Source organism: Thalassophryne amazonica, chromosome 3, assembly GCF_902500255.1.
Source record: "Thalassophryne amazonica chromosome 3, fThaAma1.1, whole genome shotgun sequence".
Lineage (NCBI taxonomy): Eukaryota > Metazoa > Chordata > Actinopteri > Batrachoidiformes > Batrachoididae > Thalassophryne > Thalassophryne amazonica.
In genome coordinates, this window is record NC_047105.1 from 23757068 (window position 1) to 23778776 (window position 21709).

Below are 21709 nucleotides of genomic sequence, written 5' to 3' on the forward strand. Positions count from 1 at the left end.
TGAAAACCTCCACATTTCAGGCTCTATTGATCCAGGACGTCGTGAGAGAACAGAGAAGTTTCAGAAGAAGTCGGTTTCAGCATTTTATCCGGATATTCCACTGTTAAAGGAGATTTTTTTAATGAAAGACGTGCGGACGGGTCCGCGCGTCGGGACGCAGCCGACACGGTGCAGCGGCACAGGAAAAACACCTCCGTGTTGATAACCATTTGTAAAATCCAGGCGGCTTTTGATGGCTTTCAGTGGAGTGAGTATATGAGAAATTGTTTAACAGCAGGACATGTTCCAACTTGTCCTTAAGGCTTTCAACAGAGGTGTTTTTCCTGTGCCGCCGCGCCGCGCGGACCCGTCCGCACGTCTTTCATTAAAAAAAATCTTTAACAGTGGAATATCCGGATAAAATGCTGAAACCAACTTCTTCTGAAACTTCTCTGTTCCGATAAGGTGAAAAAGCTGTTCCCCCGAGGCCACCATGAGCAATATTTACAGCCAGTATGCATGTGGTACGCTGGACAATGGCGGTAGCTTGGACAATAACTACAACCCCAATTCCAATTAAGTTGGGACACTTGTAAAATGAAAATAAAAACAGAAAACAATGATTTGTAAATCCACTTCAACCTATATTCAATTGAATACACCACAAAGACAAGACATTTAATGATCAAACAGATAAACTTTATTGTTTTGTGCAAATATTTGCTAATTTTGAAATGGATGCCTGCAACACGTTTCAAAAAGCTGGGACAGTGGTATGTTTACCACTGTGTTACATCACCTTTCCTTCTAACAACACTCAATAAGCGTTTGGGAACTGAGGACACTCATTGTTGAAGCTTTGTAGGTGGAATTCTTTCCCATTCTTGCTTGATGTACGACTTCAGTTGTTCAACAGTCCAGAGTCTCTGTTGTCGCATTTTGCGCTTCATAATGTGCCACACATTTTCAATGGACAACAGGTCTGGACTGCAGGCAGGCCAGTCTAGTACCCGCACTCTTTTACTATGAAGCCACGCTGTTGTAACACATGCAGAATGTGGCTTGTCATTGTCTTGATGAAATAAGCAGGGACGTCCCTGAAAAAGACGTTGCTTGGATGGCAGCATGTGTTGCTCCAAAACCTGGATGTACCTTTCAGCATTGATGGTGCCATCACAGATGTGTAAGTTACCCATGCCATGGGCACTAACACACCCCCATACCATCACAGATGCTGGCTTTTGAACTTTGCGCTGGTAACAATCTGGATGGTCTTTTTACCTCCGCCAAGGAGGTTATGTTTTCGGTCGAGTTTGTTTGTTTGTTTGTCTGTTTGTCAGCAGGATAACTCAAAAGGTTTTGAACTGATTTTTATGAAATTTTGTGGAGTGGTTGGAAAAAGATTCTTCACCACTGCGGGATAGGGGGAATTTTGACATTCTAGTTTTTAACTCCACAAAAACAAGGCAGAAAGGCTTGAAAAAAATTAGGGTGTAACATAGTCAAATGTTCTATCAAACAACAAAGTTTGGTGATGATCGGATCCGGATTCCGGATCTGGTGATCCAGAATATGCAAAAATATAGGGGAGATAGAAAATGTGTCGGTGTGAGGTGACAAATGAAGCTAGAGATGCACAACTAACACCAAATTGTAGCTGAATCTGTACTGATTCAGTAAGGTGTCATCAGATTTGATGTAGCTTCAAATGTTATGGAGCTAGATCCAGAAGAAAACCGCCACTACCGAAAAATCATTTTTATACAATAATTTTTGAACTAATAAAGACATAAAAGTGATTCCAAGTTCTAGTGGTATGTTTTCATGGTCAAGGATGTCAAATATAAAGGAAAGAAAAGTGTATGTACCATAGTTTTGGTTGCAACACTGAATTGTTGAATAGATCACTGTGCCAAGGAGGGAATCTCTTTAGGGTCAGTGACCCTATGGCCTTGTTAGTAAACGATGTCAAATACAACACAGTGCAAAGAGGAAATCCCTCATGACAAACTATACAGGGCTGGGGAACACAATGAATTTATTAGATGAAGGACTATCATTTGGCATTATTATATTTTAGTGGCAATGAATATCACTATCCAGATTACTTCACTTAGCAAAAGCAAAGTGATGAGTCAGCAGTATACTCAGCAGTGGTTAAGTTCTGGTTCAGTGCACATCACTGAACAAAGTACACAAGGTGCAAAACCCACTCCCAGGTGTTGATAAATCACGCCTAGGATCCAGAAAACCCAGAGGCTGACATCAGCACCTTACTGTCGCATATATTCTGCTTCTGTGCACTTCACTGAATATATAGAAGGTGCACTTCATTATGTAGCACATGCAACACTTAAAAAAATAGTTCTATTTCAGAATTTACTGTTATTTATTTAGAGAAGTGTTTCATAAATGTTAAAAAATTCATATATTTGCAGTTTAGTTGAATAATAAATTGAATTTTGTCTCATTTGTTTTTGTCTATAAGCACATGCAATATCAATATCAGTGCTCAGATGACAGTAGCTTCTGGGAAAGGTGCAAGTTGCAATAAACTGTGATGCCAAGTGCTAAGGATACATGCTATCCAGTCACAGCAGATGAAACTTTTTTTTACTACTGAGCAAACATCATTGTTAGACTTTTTTAGGTTCAATGATTCCACGGCGTGTAGATGTTATGGCGTCAGTGACCCCATGGCCTTGGCAGAGGTTTGCACTCTCCGAGTGCTTCTAGTTCCTCTTTTGTCCGGAGGACACAATGTCCATGTTTTCCAAAAACAATTTGAAATGTAGACTCATCAGACCACAGCAGACTTTTCCACTGTGCGTCTGTCCATTTCAAATGAGCTCAGGCCCAGAGAAGGCTGCAGCGTTTCTGGATGTTGTTGATGTATGGCTTTCGCTTTGCATGGTAGAGTTTTAACTTGCACTTGTAGATGTAGCGATGAACTGTGTTAACGGACAATGGATTTCTGAAGTGTTCCTAAGCCCACACGGTAAGATCCTTTACACAATGATGTCAGTTTTTAATGCAGTGCCACCTGAGGGATTGAAGGTCACGGGCATTCAATGTTGGTTCTTGGCCTTATTGCTTACGTGTAGAAAGTTCTTCTGATTCTCTGAATCTTCTGATTGTATGAGCGAAGCTCACTCATGGTACAGAGCGTCCTAAACAGGTCAGTGCCAAAATTCAAGTCCACAGTAAAACAGGAAATGTTCAAATGTCAAACACTTCCTGGATGACAGACGAGATCCCATGGAATCTCGCGGGAACTCAGTGACAAGCTCGCAGTCAAACAGGAAGTGCCGAATTCTCAGTCACAGTGAAACAGGAAATGTTGAACACTTTCTGGCATGGGTGGAGCCCGGGGTTTCACTGGACTCCCCTGAAATCTGATTGGACACAGATGATTGACATGTCACGGCACCACACGTCTGATTGAAAGAGCTGCAGTTTCAAACACATTGACTGCTAGGTTCCTCCTGTCCAGTAGTTTGTGTTGTGTACCACAAAAAGTTCTAATCCACCTTAGTAGAAAAAGAAAAATGTTTGCTTCAGATTTGAACTGAACATGTCGTTTGAACTGTGGACTTCTAATCACACTAAACTTATATTGGTGATTAAACGACCATATTTTATGCCAGAAATGAGGTCCAGGTTGTTAAAAGCAGCATTTCTCCTTTAATTTGGGTTGACTTATATACACATCTTTAACCTAACAGACAACATCTGGTTCATGCTCTGTTGGCTTATTCGTGCAGCAGATAACTGAAACAATCCTTCAAATGGTGATGCAAGCATCAAATTCAGCACAAATACAGCTGGAGCAAAATTTATGGAGCAACTTTAACTTTTGACCCCTGTACAAACTGAAACTGATCTTTGTCACCATTCTTACCATTTATCATTCTTATCACTTATAATCTTTCCATCCCCTGACTTGTCTAAAGAAAACTGGCAATAAAACTGATTATTATTTACAGGTTTTATCAAGTTTTAGAGATTTACTTTCAATTTGAGCTTGAAGAAGATAATTTTAGAAATTTTTATTCTTTATTTTTTATTTTTCTTGTATTTAAAATGGCATAAACAAATTAAAATGTATGAAATTCCAAGTGTTCCAATACTTTTGGAGGGCACTGTATCCTAACCTTATGATGAGTGCAAAATGAGTGTGGTATTATTACTGTTTTGTTTAAGAAAGTTTAATTTTCACTGTCGCTGCACTTTGCGTCAAATCATAGTCATATCGTATATCATATTGATATGAAAATTCAGTAAGGTATATCTTCCATTATACATTCCAAATCTAAGGTGGAACTCTACTACTGTTTACTAAGGTACACCGAAATATCTTTAAAGAAAGAAAGAAAAAAAAAAGAAGAGTAGAGCCACTTAGGTGCCTGGTCTTGAGAGCCAGGGATGGTAGGTTGAAAAGTTTTTTTTATCCCATGGGAACTCTCCCTACCCACCTAAGTGGCTCAGTGATATGGACAGCATGTATATAAGTGACATTTTCATGACAATATTGAGATACGTTACTTTGGCCATACTGTACAGCCCTACTCTCAACGAGCTGAAAACTTTGAATATTAATTTATATCTACATTTAAAAAATGCTTAAAGTGGCATGGGGTTAAAAGAGCTGTAATTGCGGGGTCAGCTGAAAAGCAAAAACAAACAAACAAAAAAAGCTTAAAAAGGTGGGGAGTATGGGGGGCAGAGCTCCTCCAGAAGCTGAAAGGCAAAATAAGGAAAATGCTTAAAAAGGCAGAAGCTTAAAGGTTTTAGTCATGCTCATGCTCCCAAGAACAAATTTACTGAAAAAAAGTGTGAAAGACCTAAAGGACATGGTTAGATGGCAAGGAGCTTTTCCAGGCATGTGAGAGGCAAATAAAGGAAAATGCTTAAAAAGGTAGGGGGTCTGAGGGGGCTATGCCCCCCCAGAAGCTGGAAGGTTTTTGCTATGCTAATGCTCTGCTGAAGCATTTACTCAAAATAAAGTCTGAAGGACCTAAATGACATGGTGAGATGCTGACAAGCTTTGCTCATTCATGTCCGTGACATATGCATATTATTATGGACTGTAGATGATGGAATCCCTAAATTCCTTGCAACTGAACATTGAGAAACATTGTTCTTAAACCGTTGGACTTTTATTTTCTCTTGTCTTTGTGGTGTATTCAGTTGAATACAGGTTGAAGAGGATTTGCAAATCATTGTATTCTGTTTTTACTTACATTTTAAACACCGTCCAAATTTCATTGGAATTGGTGTTGTACAACGATTGCAAGATGAGTTTTTCCTCATCCGCGTCTTCTGCCTTCTTCTGCCTCCTGTAGGAGTAGTTGGATGACATCCCTATTTTTGTGGATTTTAATCAAATTACAATAAAGTATATCTAAAGTATATCATAACCCCCCCCTCCTGATTGGTGGAAGGATAAAAGCACATTAAATCATTTTATAGATTTTATACCTTTTGATGATTGCTGGTTGTTCTAAATGGGAATTTGTTAGCCTTGTCCATTGTGAAGTTTAAAAACATTATCCTGTATCTGGGGGGTGTTAACCTCCAAAACGTGAATCAGCTGCAAATCGTGAATTAACCTCATGTTAATTGCAAAACATGAATACTGAAAAAATATCTCCCTAAACATGAACACAGGTCTTGCAAAACGTGAATATTATTCATGATATATATATTTTTTCAGTTTAAGTAGTTTACGGATCAGTTACTGCAGGAAATGTTGATTGCAAACCCTATCACCACAAAAAAAAAAAAAAAAAAAAAAAAAAAAAAAAAAATATATATATATATATATATATATATATATATGGTGGGGGGCGTTGTCACTACAGCTGGTGAGGCGAGCCTCGAGCTGGATCTTGCTTCTGGTGTCAAGCGGCCAGTGTTCTGTCAAGATGAGCTTCTCTGTTGAACTGAGATGCTCATAGTGTAAATTGACAGTTACGTGGGTTGAGATTAGCTCCCTGTCGTGTTTCACTTTCATTCACTGAATGTATGATTCTTGGCAAACTTAGATTATTTTGATGGGCGAATAAATGTATCAATTGTTCATCCGAATGTAGTAATGTGTAAAATGTACTCACTGTAAAAATTCTTTTGACGGGCGAATAAATGTATAAATTCTTCATCCAAACGTAGTGTAACAGACTTTCTGATGTCTTTGCTTTATTTATTTCCTTTATTTACTGTGAAGCTGCACAGGGTTAATGTTGGCACTGTTGTGTTGCCGTAGGCGGAAGGCGAGGAGCGAAGGGCTCCCGCTTTTGGTGTGTGTACGAGAACGTGCAATAAAGAGGAGCCACGTTATGGCGCTCGAACGGTCCACAGTGGTCCCGTCTCCCTCTTTCTTTTAATACTATCAAGAGCCCACAAAGGAGCTGCTACATTGGTGGCAGCGGTGGCCGCTTGTGCAGGTTGTTGCATGTGTTGGCGTTCGTGCTGAACAGTTATTTTGAGTTTTGACCCTGTTAGCTAGTGCCTCAGTTTAGCTAGCCTGCTAACGAGCTCAGTGCTTCTGCGACATGTGGTTTGGGGACGAGGACCCGTCGAAGCCTTATACGGCGTGGACCACCAGGAGCTCACTTGGTGGTGAAGTTAGAGTGGACCTGCCTGCTCCTTTCACTGGTGATGGGAGCCAGAGCTTTCACAGCTGGGTGCGGCAGCTGGAGGTAGCCATCGGGGCGACATCTGTCAGCAGAGACTGTAATGATGAATTGGCGCGCATTCTGCCTACTCGCCTCTGCAAGTCGGCCTTTCTGCTGTGGGACAGTTTTCCTGATGCAGGCGGAGTATGTGTCGTCTATGGCAGAGAGGTTGAAGTCTGCATTTGGCTTGGCTCGGCTCAGTTTGGCAGAATCTCATGATCGTCAGAAACTGTACTACGACGAAAGTGGCTGTCACCGCGCCTATGGTGTGGGTGCACTGGTGTGGCTGAATAATCCCACTGAAAACCGCACCAAGTTGGCGCCACACTGGAAAGGCCCCTATCAGATTGCTCAGGTGTTAGCTTCAGGTGGGGAAGATGCCCTGACATATCGCATTGTTAACCCTCTGGACTCGATGGAACGAGCCCAGGTTGTTCACCATGACAGACTCAAGCCATACACTCTGCCGCTGCCGACGCATACGCCTCCTGCTGCTCCTCTGGCCTGCAGTCCCATCCGGCCAATCGTCAAGGCCCTGGAGGTGGGGGGTCAGTCTCAGGCTGCGAGTGGAGATTACGGACTCTGGGGGGATTTGGGGGCATCGGTGCCCACTCGATCTCGTGGGGGAAGAGAGGTACGACCTCCGGCACACCTCAAAGACTTTATTAGGTTTTAAGTCCAGTGCAGCACATTTGTTATGATTTTACGGTGATTGGTGGATGCTAATTACATCCAATTATTCAGGAGTCTGTTATACTGTTTTTTTTTTTTTTTTTGAGGTTATTGTTTATTATGATGTATGTGCTTTGTTTACAGTGGTACCAGAAACGAGGACGTTTCGTGTTGAGGGGGGGACGTGTGTAACAGACTTTCTGATGTCTTTGCTTTATTTATTTCCTTTATTTACTGTGAAGCTGCACAGGGTTAATGTTGGCACTGTTGTGTTGCCGTAGGCGGAAGGCGAGGAGCGAAGGGCTCCCGCTTTTGGTGTGTGTACGAGAACGCGCAATAAAGAGGAGCCACGTTATGGCGCTCGAACGGTCCACAGTGGTCCCGTCTCCCTCTTTCTTTTAATACTGTCAAGAGCCCACAAAGGAGCCGCTACAGTAGTAATGTGTAAAGTGTGCTCACTATAAAATTATTTTGACAGGCCCTCGTCGACTTTATCTACCTCTTTTTACTGCACAACTGCGCATGCGCACCTCTTGTCCGTTAAGGTTTCCAATGGAGGTGTTTTTCCTGTCGCGAGCCCCCACGGTCGGGTCCGGCCCGACATGCGAATTTGCCCGCACGTTCTTTCATTACAAAATCTCCTTTAACAGTGGAATGTCCGCATAAACTCCTCATGCCGACTTCTTCTGAAACTTCTCTGTTCTCTGACAACGACCTGGGTGAACAAAGCCTGAAATGTGGAAGTTTTCAGCTTGAAACAGCGAGACGACGTCGCCTCGGAGCGCAGATCGCCGTCAGGCGCCGTGGGCCGTCCTTAAAGCAACACTTACAGACCAAAATCTCTCATCAGCCGTTAAAATTTTTACAGAAAACCAGCTGAATTTATCGAATGGTGTCCACTCAGTTGTGCCTTACAGTTTTGAAAAAATTTTGATCAAACAAAGCAGCAGTCTCTGAGCCATTCCTAAACAATGAAAAAAAAAATCGATGAGAGGGTGGGCCACTCCTCACTCAAAGACTGCCCACAGGCGAATGACGTAACCGACAGGCGTGAAAAAACTCTCGCATGCCCATGAGGGTTCAAGCTTGTCTGATGCAATCACACGTGATTCAAATCCATATGGTTTTGAAAAAAATAATAAGGTCGGATACTTTTCTAAGAGACCTCGTATGTACATGTACGGTTAAGGACGGCTTTAAGGACAGTCGGCGCGCTCCGTGCCGCCATCGAGAGCCACAAACCACCGATCATTTCTAAACGGATGGCTCTGTGGATCCGAGACCGTTGTGTGCACTTTCTCTGGTTATCACAAGAGCTGGACATCAGTCATTTTCCGGCAGATTTCACTTTTAACAAGAGATTTTGTCATGGAAAGCCGAGCGGAGGCTTTGCGCGTCACAATCGATTTGCTGATGGAGCGAGACAAAGGAACACCTCCGTTTTGGTCTCACAGGACAGCTTTGAGATGGCGTTCAGACAGCTGTTTTTCCATCGAGTGATTATCCGAGAAATTGTGGATGTGCCTGGACATGCCAGAACATGTCCCGTGAGGGTTCATCACACTGTTGCTGTGCACCATGCGGCACCGCCGCGACGCGCAAAGCCTCCGCTCCTCTTTCCATGACAAAAACTCCTGTAACAGTGGAATGTGCCGTTCATTTCCAAACTGGACGCTGTGTTTTATCCGGGATGTCGTCTGACTAGCACAGGAATTGTGAAAAGATGTGGACATCAGCACTTTTTTGGCACATTGAGACAGACGTGTGGAGGAATTCCACACGTCGCGGCGGTGCCGCATGGCACAAAGCAACACCGTGATGAAGCCTCACAGGACATATTCTGGCATGTCCAGGCACATCCACAATTTCTCGGATAGTCACTCGATGGAAAAACCACTGACAGCTGTCTGAACGCCATCTCAAAGCCGTCCTGTGAGACCAAAATGGAGGTGTTCCTTTGTCTCGTTCCATCAGTAAATCCATCGTGACACGCGAAGCCTCCACTCGGCTTTCCATGACAAAATCTCTTGTTAAAAGTGAAATCTGCCAGAAAATGGCTGATGTCCAGCTCTTGTGATAACCAGAGAAAGTGCACACGACGGTCTCGGATCCACAGAGCCATCCGTTTAGAAATGATGTGGTGGTTTGTGGCTCTCGGTGGCGGCACAAAGCGCGGCGCGCCGAGCGTCCTTAAAGCCGTCCTTAAAGCTGTAGTAACAGTCCTTATTCTCTGTGAAGCCAGTAAAATTTTCACCGAAAGCCAGATAAATTTTTCTAATGGTTTCCAGCTGCCAGTCTCTAACAGGTTCTGAAAAAATTCTGATGGAAAAAAAGCCCAAATCATTCCGCCATTTCCTGACAATGAAAATCCGCCGAGGGGCGGAGGATCCACTGAGGATCCAGTGACCAATTTCGTATTTATTTACTTTAAGACTCAATAAAATGTTGTTCAATTCAATTTCAATTTAATTGGCTTATAAAGCGCCAAATCACAACAAATGGATCAACACTTCCTGGATTGACTATAGATGAGGTCTTGTTGGATCTTGTGGGAATTCAGTGGCAAGTTGAGACTGAAACAGGAAGTTCCAAATTTTGAGTCCACAGCAGTGTTGTATAAAGTACCGGAAAGTCACACTTAAGTAAAAGCACAGATACCCACTAAAAAAATGACTTTGGTAGAAGTTCAAGTAACTGATTGAAATGCTACTCAAGTAAAAGTCTTAAAGTATCTAGTATTTATTGTACTTAAGTATGAGTAGTGTACAACTAAATGTACTCAAGTATTGAAAGTAAAAGTACAAGTAAATGTTAATAATCAAAAATGGACTGATTTTTTTTTTTTATATTACAAAGTTTATCTAAGCTTGTAAATGACTGGGTTTCAAAACCTAAAAAAGAGTAGGTTACTCACTAGGTTATTTATTTCTATATGTATTTATTTATTTTCATTGTTACATGGTTTTATCTCTGTTGTGTTTTGTTTCATTAGGTTTTTTTAGTCTCTTTTCCTAAAATTGTATTGTAACATTATTAGTCAATTATTGACTATTATTGTCTATTATGTAGACTATTGTTGTTGTTGCTATAATATATGAATAAAAATAAATTTAAAAAATTACAATTTGACTCTTTCACGACAACGAACGCTGAGCCATTAATTATACAGAAAACAACACAAACGTGCTGATGCGAACAGCTTAATGCTAACTTTAACATTGAAAACGCCATAGACATGCTAACATGTTAGCATCGGTCCCGTTTTTAAGTTATAAAATACATCTATCAACTGTTTCAGAAGACCATAACAGGTCGGTTTAACATAAAAATATTAAATATTACTCACAGACATATGCTCTTCAGGGTTTTAGCAGGGAAAAATTAGGATAAAGCGAAATAAAACAATCCACGAATCGTAGATCAAAGCACTGCTTCAACCTGCGACTCACTGCTTCGAATGGTTCAAGGTTCAAAGCCAAGCTATGCTGCAGAAAAGTTGATTACAGACCCGCTGCAGGTCTGTAATCAATGTAGAGAAATTATCATTTTCCTGACAAACACCCCCCAAGTGCGCAACTGCAAAAAAGCCTACCGGACATGTCTCATGACAAATCGGCCTGCATACATGTCAACCCCTTTGAGGGTCCACCTGTATAACCAAGTGAGAAAATCCATAAAATCAGTACAAAATCCTTATAACCTCCAAATCGCACCAAAATCAGTTTTATTACAGTACACACAACCACATAGCAGTATCACATAACTGGGTTTTTGTCCACATATTATGAGTTGCCACAATGACATTAAAGTCAGGATCATTAGTATTTCCTCCACAGTGAATTTCAAACAATAGAGATCTAGTATTCATGCTTCAAGCTGAATTTTATAGAACTGAATGTGTCAAATGTAGTTATTTTTTTTACAGAAACAAAAACTGTGTGTCAATAGTAGAAATAAAATCATGAAAAATAAATCGAATATAATGAACAAAATAAAACATACCTCAGAACTTCATCAAGTGTATCGAAAAATCGCCTCGCTAGTGCCGATGTTGCAGACGGGCATGTCAATGATCCTCGACTTCACCCTGTGTGTTTATTAGGGATGGGTATCGATAAGATTTTATCAATACCATTATCGATTCCGCTTATCGATCCCTCTTGTGAATTTTTTGTGTACTAAAAGTAGGCTTTACAGCTTTTCTATGTCAGCGGGTCAAACAGCTTTTTCTTATCGTGCACCAGCTCTGTGGAATGGTCTTCCTGTGACCGTGAGGCAGTTGGAGTCTGTGGACATTTTTAAGTCAAGCCTTAAAGCCTATTTTTATTCTCTTTCTTATGAATAGTTTTTATTTTTTATCTGTTTTATTCTTTTACTTCTGTTTTTAATTATGTATTTTAATTTTTCAATTTGTATTTATTTATTTTCATTTTTTATGTTGAACTGTTCTATGTGAGGCGCCTTGAGATGGCTTTTGTTGTGATTTGGCGCTTTATAAGCCAATTAAATTGAAATTGAATTGAACAACATTTTATTGAGTCTTAAAGTAAATAAATACGAAATTGGTCACTGGATCCTTAAACTTTGGACATAATAAATGCTACATGGTGGATCCTTGATCTCTGGACATAAATAAACAAAATCTGTAGTTTTTGTCAAAAGCATGTCCTTTCAGACATTTTGGCATGAATGTCTTTCCATGTATCTGAGCTGAGCTCTTACAGCTGGCTGTGCTGCACGTCAGCATCAGTTTAATTCATAAAGAACACAGGACATCTCATTTTGGGAAGAAAAAAAAAACATTTTAGTCAATTGTAGTTTATTTTCTGTATTACAGCATTTGGAAAGAGGTGTCATTTTATTTAAAGTGGCAATTTTGTGTCAACGGAATGGAGGACGATTCTCGTTTCTTGGCTACAACATCCCAGTTAGTGACTTTAATCCACACAAAAGCGACTCACGATATTTTAATGGCTTTGAGAGGAGTTAAGAAGCGGACTTACGGCTTCTGAAGAGCAGCGAATCAAAGAACCACGAGCCAGTGGTTTGAAGCATTGCTTCATTTGGTTCACGCATCAAAAGTGGAGTCGCACTGTAGAAACGGCTGATTACAGACCAAACCCTGATTATCCAACTTTATTTGTACGTCCGTATGACTCTGAAACTCGGAAAATCCGTATAGGTTGACATGTATGGGCCTGACTTCATTGCAGTCAATCAGTGGTGTCTCTGGGTGAAAACACGACTTTTGTGTGTGTGTGTGTGTTTGTTTTTTTTTGTAACGAGTAATGACAGGGCGAATAGAAAATGTATCGGAGTAGAAGTATGCAATTAAGGTCGGAAATGTAGTTAAGTAAAAGTGAACGTAAGCTGAATTTAAAAAACTCAAGTAAAGTACAAAGTCTCCCAAAACGTACTTAAGTACAGTAGTGAAGTAATTTTACTTTGTTACTATACAACACTGGTCCACAGTGAAACAGGAAATGAAAAATGTTGAACACTTCCTGGCATGGGTGTAGCTGGGTTGCACTGGACTCCCCTGAAATTTGATTGGACACCCCAGGTGCCACCCTAAATGACATCCAGAGACTTAAGGTACTCAGGACGGATTTCATCCACCCCAGGAGCCTTGCCACCGAGGAGCTTTCCAACCACCTCGGTGACTTCTGCCTGGGTAATGGATGAGTCAGAGACTGGGTCCCCAGTCTCTGCCTCCTCTTCGGAAGATGTGACGATGGGATTGAGGAGATCCTCAAAGTACTCCTTCCACCGCCCAACAACATCCCCAGTCAGAGTCAACAGCTCCCCACCCGCACCGTAAACAGTGCCGGTGGAGAGCTGCTTCTGCCTCCTGAGGCGTCGGACGGTTTGCCAGAATCTCTTCGAGGCCGACCGATAGTCCTCTTCCATAGCCTCCCCGAACTCCTCCCAGACCCGAGTTTTTGCCTCTGCGACCGCACGGGCTGCGGCACGCTTTACCTGCCGGTACCTGTCAGCTGCCTCTGGGGTCCCACCTATCAAGAAAGATAAGTAGGACTCCTTCTTCAGCTTGACGGCATCCCTTACTTCCGGTGTCCACCACCGGGTTCGGGGATTGCCGCCGCGACAGGCACCAGAGACCTTGAGACCACAGCTACGAGCGGCCGCATCAGCAATGGAGGTGGGGAACATGGTCCACTCAGACGCCATGTCTCAAACCTCCCCCGGGATCTGGGAGAAGCTCTCCCGGAGATGGGAGTTGAAGATCTCCCTGACAGAGGGTTCCACCAGTCGTTCCCAGCAGACCCTCACGATACGTTTGGGCCTGCCAGGTCTGACCGGTTTCCTCCCCTCCCAGCGGATCGAACTCACCACCAGGTGGTGATCGGTCGACAGCTCTGCCCCTCTCTTTACTCGAGTGACCTAGTCAGTGACTTGGAAATGTTCATGTTTCCATCTCCTGACTTGTCTGAAGAAAACTGGCAATAAAACTGATTATTTCCAGGTATTATACCAAAGCATAGCATTACTTATCTAACCCATCATCTTGGCTTTTATATTTTTAATAAATTAATGTCAAGTTTTAGAGATTTGCTTTTAGTTTGAGTTTAAGGAAGATAATTTCAGAAATTTTTCTTTTTATATTTTTTGTATTTCTTGTATTTGAAATGGCATAAACAAATTAAAATGTGTGAAATACTAAGTGTTCCAGTACTTTTGGAGGCCACTGTATCCTAACCTTATGATGAGTGCAAAATGAGTGTGGTATTATTACTGTTTTGTTTAAGAATGCTTAATTTTCACTGTTGCTGCACTTTGTGTGAAATCATAGTCATATTGTATGTCATACTGATAGAGATATAATATTTGGTTTCAGTATTGAGATACAATAATTTGGCCATATTGTGCAGCCATACTATCAACTAGCTGAAAGGTTTTTTACATCCATCCATCCATCCATCCATTTTCTTCCACTTTATCCAGAGTCGGGTCGCGGGGGAAGCAGCTCAAGCAAAGCCGCCCAGACCTCCCGATCCACACACACCTCCCCCAGCTCCTTTTGGCCGCTTGTACCGCTTGTACAACTAGCTGAAAGGTTTTTTTTAACATACATTACATATGTTAATTTACATCTACATAATAACATACTTAAAGTGGCAGGGGGTTAAGACAGCTATAGTTAGGGGGGCCTGGGGGAAAACCTCACCCAGAACCTGAAGGCTTTTAGCCATGCTAATGCTCCCCAGAAACATTTACTCAAAAAAAGTCTGAAGGACCTAAATGACATGGTGAGATGTTGAAGAGCTTCGCTCGTTCATGTCCGGGACATATACATTTTCATTGTACAGTTTTTGAGATTAACGATAATATCACAATAATTAATAAACACTGTACAAGTTTAAAATGGCTTCAAAATGCTGGAATCACAGTACATTTTATTGTAGGCTAAACTAATATTTGTATTGTGCAGGTTTCCTATGGGCCAATATCAACTGAACGCATACTAAATATCATACATTTTCTGTCCAATAAAATCCAAAGGACATTGAGGTGCAAATAAGTGAGGATTATTGTGATGAATGATTAATGGAAAAATAATTTAAAAAAATAGCCTCTTATACTTATCTGTTTATAGTGAGTACATTTTACACATTACTATGTTTGGAAGAACAATTTATACATTTATTCACCCATCAAAATAATTTTTATAGTACATAGAGTACATTTTACACATTACTACAGTCAGATGAATAATTGATACATTTATTTTCCCATCAAAATAATCTAACTTTGCCCAGAATCATACATTCAGTGAATGAAAGTGAAACATGGCAGGGAGCTGAACTCGACGGGGAGCTCATCTCGACCCATGTAGCTGTTGATTTACGCTATGAGAAACTCAGTTCAAAAGGGCAGCTCATCTTGACAGAACACTGGATGCTTGACACCAGAAGGGAGATCCCACTCTGGGCTCACCTCACTGCCTCACCAGCTGTAGTTACAACCCTAAGCCAATCTGAAAACCTAACGCTTTCAAGCCCAATTGTACACAGTCAGATTCTGTAAAGACTTTCAAGTCCAGACTTGAGATGCACTTATTTTCCCTGTCGCATACTGACATAGAATGGTACTATGCTTTTTTATGCTTTTAAATTAATTTTATTAGGAAACGGAGTGGGCTGTAGCCTAAACTTTTTCTAAAGTCTGGGTCTTTTAGTGAAGCTTAGGGCTAGTGGCCGACGATCACCTTAGTATTTCTTCTGTTTTTCTTGTTGCTTAATGCTGACAAATTGTACTGTACTTGTTGTCTTTCTGATGCCTGATTCTGTTTTTTTTTTTTCCTCTCTCTCTGTTTGAGGTGCAGCTCCATCCAGAGATGGTTGTGGTGTCTGTTTCTGCAACCTCCTGTCCTGTGCACCGACAACATTTCCTGTATATTCGTTTTGTGGATTGTTTTGTAAATTGTGTTGGTAGTATGGCCCAAGCAGAGGATCACCCCTTTGACTCTGATCTGCTTGAGGTTTCTTCCTCAAATCATCAGAGGGAGTTTTTTCTTACCACTGTCGCCTGTGTGCTTGCTCTGGTGGTTGGTAAGGTTAGATCTTACTTGTGTGAAGCGCTTTGAGGCAACTTTGTTGTGATTTGGTGCTATATAAATTAAAATAAATTGAAAAATTCATTGAAATTTCTGTTCCAGTTTCACTTTCTGTTCCAAAATCCTAAAATCCTGTAGCTGTTTTTCATGTTTGTAGACATCTGTGCAGTTCCACTGCTTACAATGTTGAGATAAGTTCATGTTCATATGCATGCTATTCATTTGGGCTGATGTTTATTTTATTTTTAAATTATATTTTAAATAAAGGTGAAGAAATTTCCTACTTTTCATTGTTCAGAGGTTTTTCTACTGAAACCCAACTGATTTTCTAACTACCAGGCCTTCTGACAGTAAGGTGGGCACTGAATTTCTGGGGTGCACTGTATTGTCAGTAATACAGTCATGTACCTGAGGAACCACTGAATAGATTTAAAAATTGAACGGAAAAAGAAAAAACTTGAATGGTGATTGATGCTGGTCGTTTGAAGCTGTTGGCTGATGATGTCATGGTGTTTATCTAGGAGGACAAGTACAGAAAGAAAACCTTTAGTCATGTCATCACTTAGGCCTCTTCAGAGGTCTTAAAGGCTTTAGCCAAGCTTCAAAATCTCACAAAGCAAATGTCAGAGGATCTTTCATGGTAATTCAGTTATGTTTGGATTTCACAGCTGTGTGTATTAAGAAAACTGCTGCAGGCTTTGTTTTGCTTCAGCAGCAGGATCCAGTGATGGTTGGCTAACATGAAGTGCTAACACGGCTGATATCACAGCAAACTGCAGGAAGCTAAAAAAAAAAAACTAACAGTCAGATGGTGAAAAGTAAAAACACACAAGAAGATGTTGGTCAACCAGGTGGTCCGCTTGATTTTGCACGGTAACATCACACATTCACATGTTAAACTGCACAGTAAACAACATTAAAATACATCAGTCACAGATTTACGTCTTTTTCCAACTGCTGATCCAGTGTGTTTTTGGTTTGTACGTAGGGTTGCCAACTCTCTGAAAAATAAATAAGGGACACCTCACCGTCAGGGCCGACCGGCCAACTGACCATTGCCTTCACCCTTCCCAGCGTCTGTGTGAAATGATTTTTAACCATTTGACTGTTGACTTGACCCTGAATTTAGGTAGATGCACACATGCATTTGTTCTGATATGAACACGTGGAAAACAAATTATTATTTAGCAATTTATTTTTAGTGCAAAATAAATTTTCACTCACAATTTCAATATGAGCATTCTGTCTTCTTTAAAAATAAATCTCTGTAGTGCTATTGCTTAACTTAAAATTGTATAAATTAACAAAAAAAAACAACAGAAAATTTGCATCATCCAAAACAATGTAACAGTGCAAAACAATGTAACAGTGCACATTTACACATTTAGTGTAATAATAAGTGCAAAAAATAAAGTCTGAAAATTAAACAATACTGTTGTTGCGCACCTTTTCCACCCAGCCATTTTCCTTTTCTCATTCTCCTCTGTATTTTTGCATTCTTTTTTGTTTTGTTTTTTTTTTTAGGAGGAGTAGTAACGACATCACAGACATTGCTGTCCGTAGGCATATCTGCAGTGCCAGTGTCGGTGTCTGTATCGATATCAGCCATGCTGCTTTGTTATTGTAGTCCAGCGACCGTCGTCGGCTCATGACGTCGGTATCTTCTTGCGAGCAGATGTCTCTCGACCAATGAGATAAGAGTGATTCTGTATTGTCAACTCGTGTCTGTCAGCTCATTGGTGAAAAGCAAGAGAGAGGCTGGGATCAAATTTACCGTAAGTTTCCATATAAAGCGCCAGTCAATTCCATTGACATTTTACAGACTTTTTGATTCTCATAGAAATACGGGACAAACTGCGTCCCGTTTCAGGTCAATATGGAACGCACACTTTTATTTCCAAATAAGGGACGATTCCGTTTTTCAAGGGACGGTTGGCAACCCTATTTGTACGTTAGCCTTCACTTTTTCATTTCCTGAACCACAACCACAACCAAACAACACAGCAGAGTTCAGGTCACGCAAACGAACTGGCGAGACAGAATTCTGTCTTCAAACAGGCCAGAAGGCAACAGAACTCCACTACAGTGGTGCAGAATGTCGACACACATCAGTCATCTACCACCAAGAACACAGCTGAGGTCGTAAAGAGAGAAATTTAGGATGACTGAGTCAAGTCTGCTCAGCATAATATGCAGGATCTCGTAAAAACTTTTTTTTTTGTCTCAGCATATTTTTAGAAAGTAGAATGGCTGGAACAGTCCCAGTATTTTGGGGAGGTGTGGATGGAAGGAAAAATGGTGTTGGGTCATTCTAAGGAACAGTATATTCAGAGTGTAAAGTTGCAAATTGTAGGAGTGATGATGAATATGCGGTGGTTGAGAAGTGCAATAACACTTTTACAAATAGCAGAACACTTTTACAAGACATCCCAAAACAAATTTACAAATGACAGATTCTGGTAGACTTTGCAAAAAGGATTAAAATGACTGTTATGAATAGTTATTTTATGAAGAAGGGGGAGCAGAGAGTGATGTGGAGTGGAGGCAGGTGCACACAGGTGGACTACATTCTGTGTAGCAGATGCAAGCTAAAAGAAATTGGAGACTGTAAGGTGGTGGAAGGGGAGAGTGGAGTTAGACAGCACAGGATGGTGGTTTGTAGGATGACTTTAGAGGTGAAGAAGAAGAGGAGAGTGAGAGCTCAACAAAGGATCAGATGGTGGAAGCTGAAGGAAGACGTGTGAAATTCATTGAGCAGGTGAGAGAAGCACTGGAAGGAGGTGAAGTGATTCTGGACAGTTGGACAGCTATTGCAGATGTGGTGATGGACACAGCTAGGATGTTACTGGGTCTGTCATCTGGACAGAAGAAGAAAGACTTGGAGATAGTGGTGGAATAAAGATGTACAGGAAAGTATAAGGAGAAAGAGGTTGATGAAAAATTGGGAAAGTTGAAGGGATGATGGAAGTAGACAGGGGTACAAGGAGATGCAGTGTAAGGTGAAAAGAGGCTTTTTTATTTTTAGCGGCCATACGACAATTTGGACCTCAGTGATGGCATGTCGTATTGTCAAACATTTTGATTTCGTAAGTTAGCTATTAGTGGCTACAGTTTGTGGTTGCTATTTATATAGGCAGTGATTTACAGTGACATGCAAATTTTTGGGATCCCTTGAGGTGTTTTTGTATTTACATTAAATTGTAAATAAAGAAGTCACAATGCCCTATATTAAAATTTATAAAATTGCGCCGAATAAACACACAGAGAAAACAAATCTTGACAAGATGGTCTTCTCTCAGATAATCCCGTTCAGGGACACCATCTCACCCTGTCCTCTGCAAGTCCTCGTAGTGTCGACTGTGGACTTTAATCCAAAGTATTTTACAAAAAATATTGTGTTCAGCACTGAAGAGTGTCATACATAATTCAATTATCTCTCTCTCTCTCTCTCTCTCTCTCTCTCTCTCTCTCTCTCTCTCTCTCTCTCTCTCTCTATATATATATCCCAAAAATCACAAAATAAGTCACCCCAAGGCATTTCACAGGGGTACGTTCCCCCTCTGAGCAAACAATGGCAACAGTGACAAGAAAAAACTTCCTGTTTTTTGATTGTTGGAAGAAACCTGAAGCAGACCAGACTCAGAAGGGTGACCATCTGCTTTGGGCATACCCTCAATAACAAAAATCAAATAATACAGTTCCCCTGTGCACCGTTCCTCCACTCACAGTCACAGAACACTAAAGACAAATGGCTGTAAAAGTGATGATTTGTATAAAAAAAAGGCCTTATATTTAGTTTGTTTAGTTATTCTGAGGCTCTAAAAATGGAGGGATAAAGATCGTAATTTGTAAGGAATGTGACAGTTTTGTTGAATTGCTTTGAATGAAAGCTGAAAATCTACATGACCAGCACATCTCGTTTGTTACATTACAGCGCAAAATTTCAAAAAGTATGTCATTGTCCAAATATTTATGGACCCAAATGTGTCCCCTGACAGAAACATTTCTAATCCTGATAGTAAATTCTTTGTTCAGATGTGCACTCTCTGCTTTCAGTGTGTGTGTGTGTGTCTGTGTGTTACCATGGGAGGCAGAGCCACTTCAGAGTCAGTGCACACAAGCTGGACCACACAGCCGTAGCAGATGAAGGATTCACTCAGCACAAAGGCGCCTTGATCAGTCCGCTGCTGGTCCACTGCGGACACACTTAGAGTCAGAAGGTCTGCTCACAGCCTGAGCAGAGAGAGCACAGTGTGAGTGCGCACGGCGGGAAGTCCATGCACACTGTGCACGACCTTACATAAACACTCCGATAGCTTCTTGCATGAGCTTTTCCAGCCGTGCATGGGGAACATGCCAGTGGAATAACCGCTAAGGACAAGTGAGTGCATTTACGTGGGGTGGCCGGATGGGCAGAGAAGCTGCCTGGTGATGGGAAGCTGCTGGTTCGATGCCAACGAGGGTCAGTGTCTGATTGAGCCTGAGCTGCTGCACCGCGAGATGAGATGTTAATCTCGTGGACTTTCCACCGCTGATCATGCAGTGGTAATCCCATTTAAATGTGTTTAGTTTACTTATAAAATTCATTATTCTCTTCAGGGCAATAGGCTCCAGCCCCCCACCCCCCCGCCTCTCCCCACCCTCTCTCCGTGACCCTTGATTGGAGTAAGTGGGTACAGTAAATGGATGCATGGATGCTCAGGGCTGCAGTGCATCCCATCATGCTGTGGGCATGATGAGAAATCAAGTGGTAAACTTCAATGGCCTCAGATGAAGCCCTCCCAGAAGAAGAGATGCAGTTCCTTGATTGGCCACTTGAGGCTGGCTTCAAAACAGAGCACATTCCCATAGGAGTCCATGTTAAAATGTCCAGATTTGGAACAGAAATAAACATGTTTACAGAATGGCACAAAAACACTTTTGGTCTCTGTAGATGGTTTCCTCCTCCATGATAAGTGTAGGCGGAGATTAATTTTTTTTCTAACTTTGTAGTTTAAGATGTATTAGAGGTGTGGCTACTTTGAGTGACAGCTGTGTCTGTCTCTCATCGCATCCAATCATAACTCAAGACCCACTTGATGTGGCTGACAGCTGTTGTGGAGGCTGTGTCTGTGCTGTCTGGTGTATCTACATTATAATAGCTAAGTGGCCTCTGTGTGTGTGTGTGTGTGTGTGTGTGTGTGTGTGTGCATGCGTGCGTATGGCTTTGGTCACAGAGAAACTGGGGAGAGCTGATATTTTGGGTCAAAGATCAACACTGCGAAAACAGAAAGTTGATAGGACAAATATTTTTGGAGAAATTAGCGAGTTTAGCTAACGAGTAAACAATGAAAGCTGTGCTGCAATGCACCATGGGAGTTCAGGGTTTTGCTGTTTTAAATCTTGTTATTGTGGTTCATGTTAGTTTAACAATATTTTAGTGCTATTGCTTTATTGTGTTTTGTAGTTCAGTTGGATTAGTCTGTTTAGTAAAGTGTCATGTTGCCAGTACCATGAGTGAAAAGACTATTGTGTTGGATGTCTTCCGCCACCATCTCTGAGCATGTTTAAAATTAGAAGCCCCTGCTTGTGGCAGAATGAGGCAAATACAAAAAGCTCTCCGTGCGTGCGTGCGTTCGTGCATAACTTTGATCATGGACAAACTGTGGACAGCTGGCATTTGGCATTTCAATCAATCAATCAATTTTTTTATATAGCGCCAAATCATAACAAACAGTTGCCCCAAGGCGCTTTATATTGTAAGGCAAGGCCATACAATAATTATGTAAAACCCCAACGGTCAAAACGACCCCCTGTGAGCAAGCAC

At 41.3% G+C, this 21709-nt stretch overlaps 1 protein-coding gene across 1 annotated transcript in view; it reads right to left on the reverse strand.

Moving 5' to 3' along the window:
- rbpjl (recombination signal binding protein for immunoglobulin kappa J region-like) overlaps positions 1-21709 on the reverse strand; it is a 46572-nt gene that overhangs the window by 15842 nt on the left and 9021 nt on the right. Inside the window, exon 7 of the mRNA XM_034167531.1 lies at positions 19986-20098. Coding sequence (XP_034023422.1) covers positions 19986-20098 — 113 coding nt within the window. The remainder of the gene's footprint in view (positions 1-19985; positions 20099-21709) is intronic.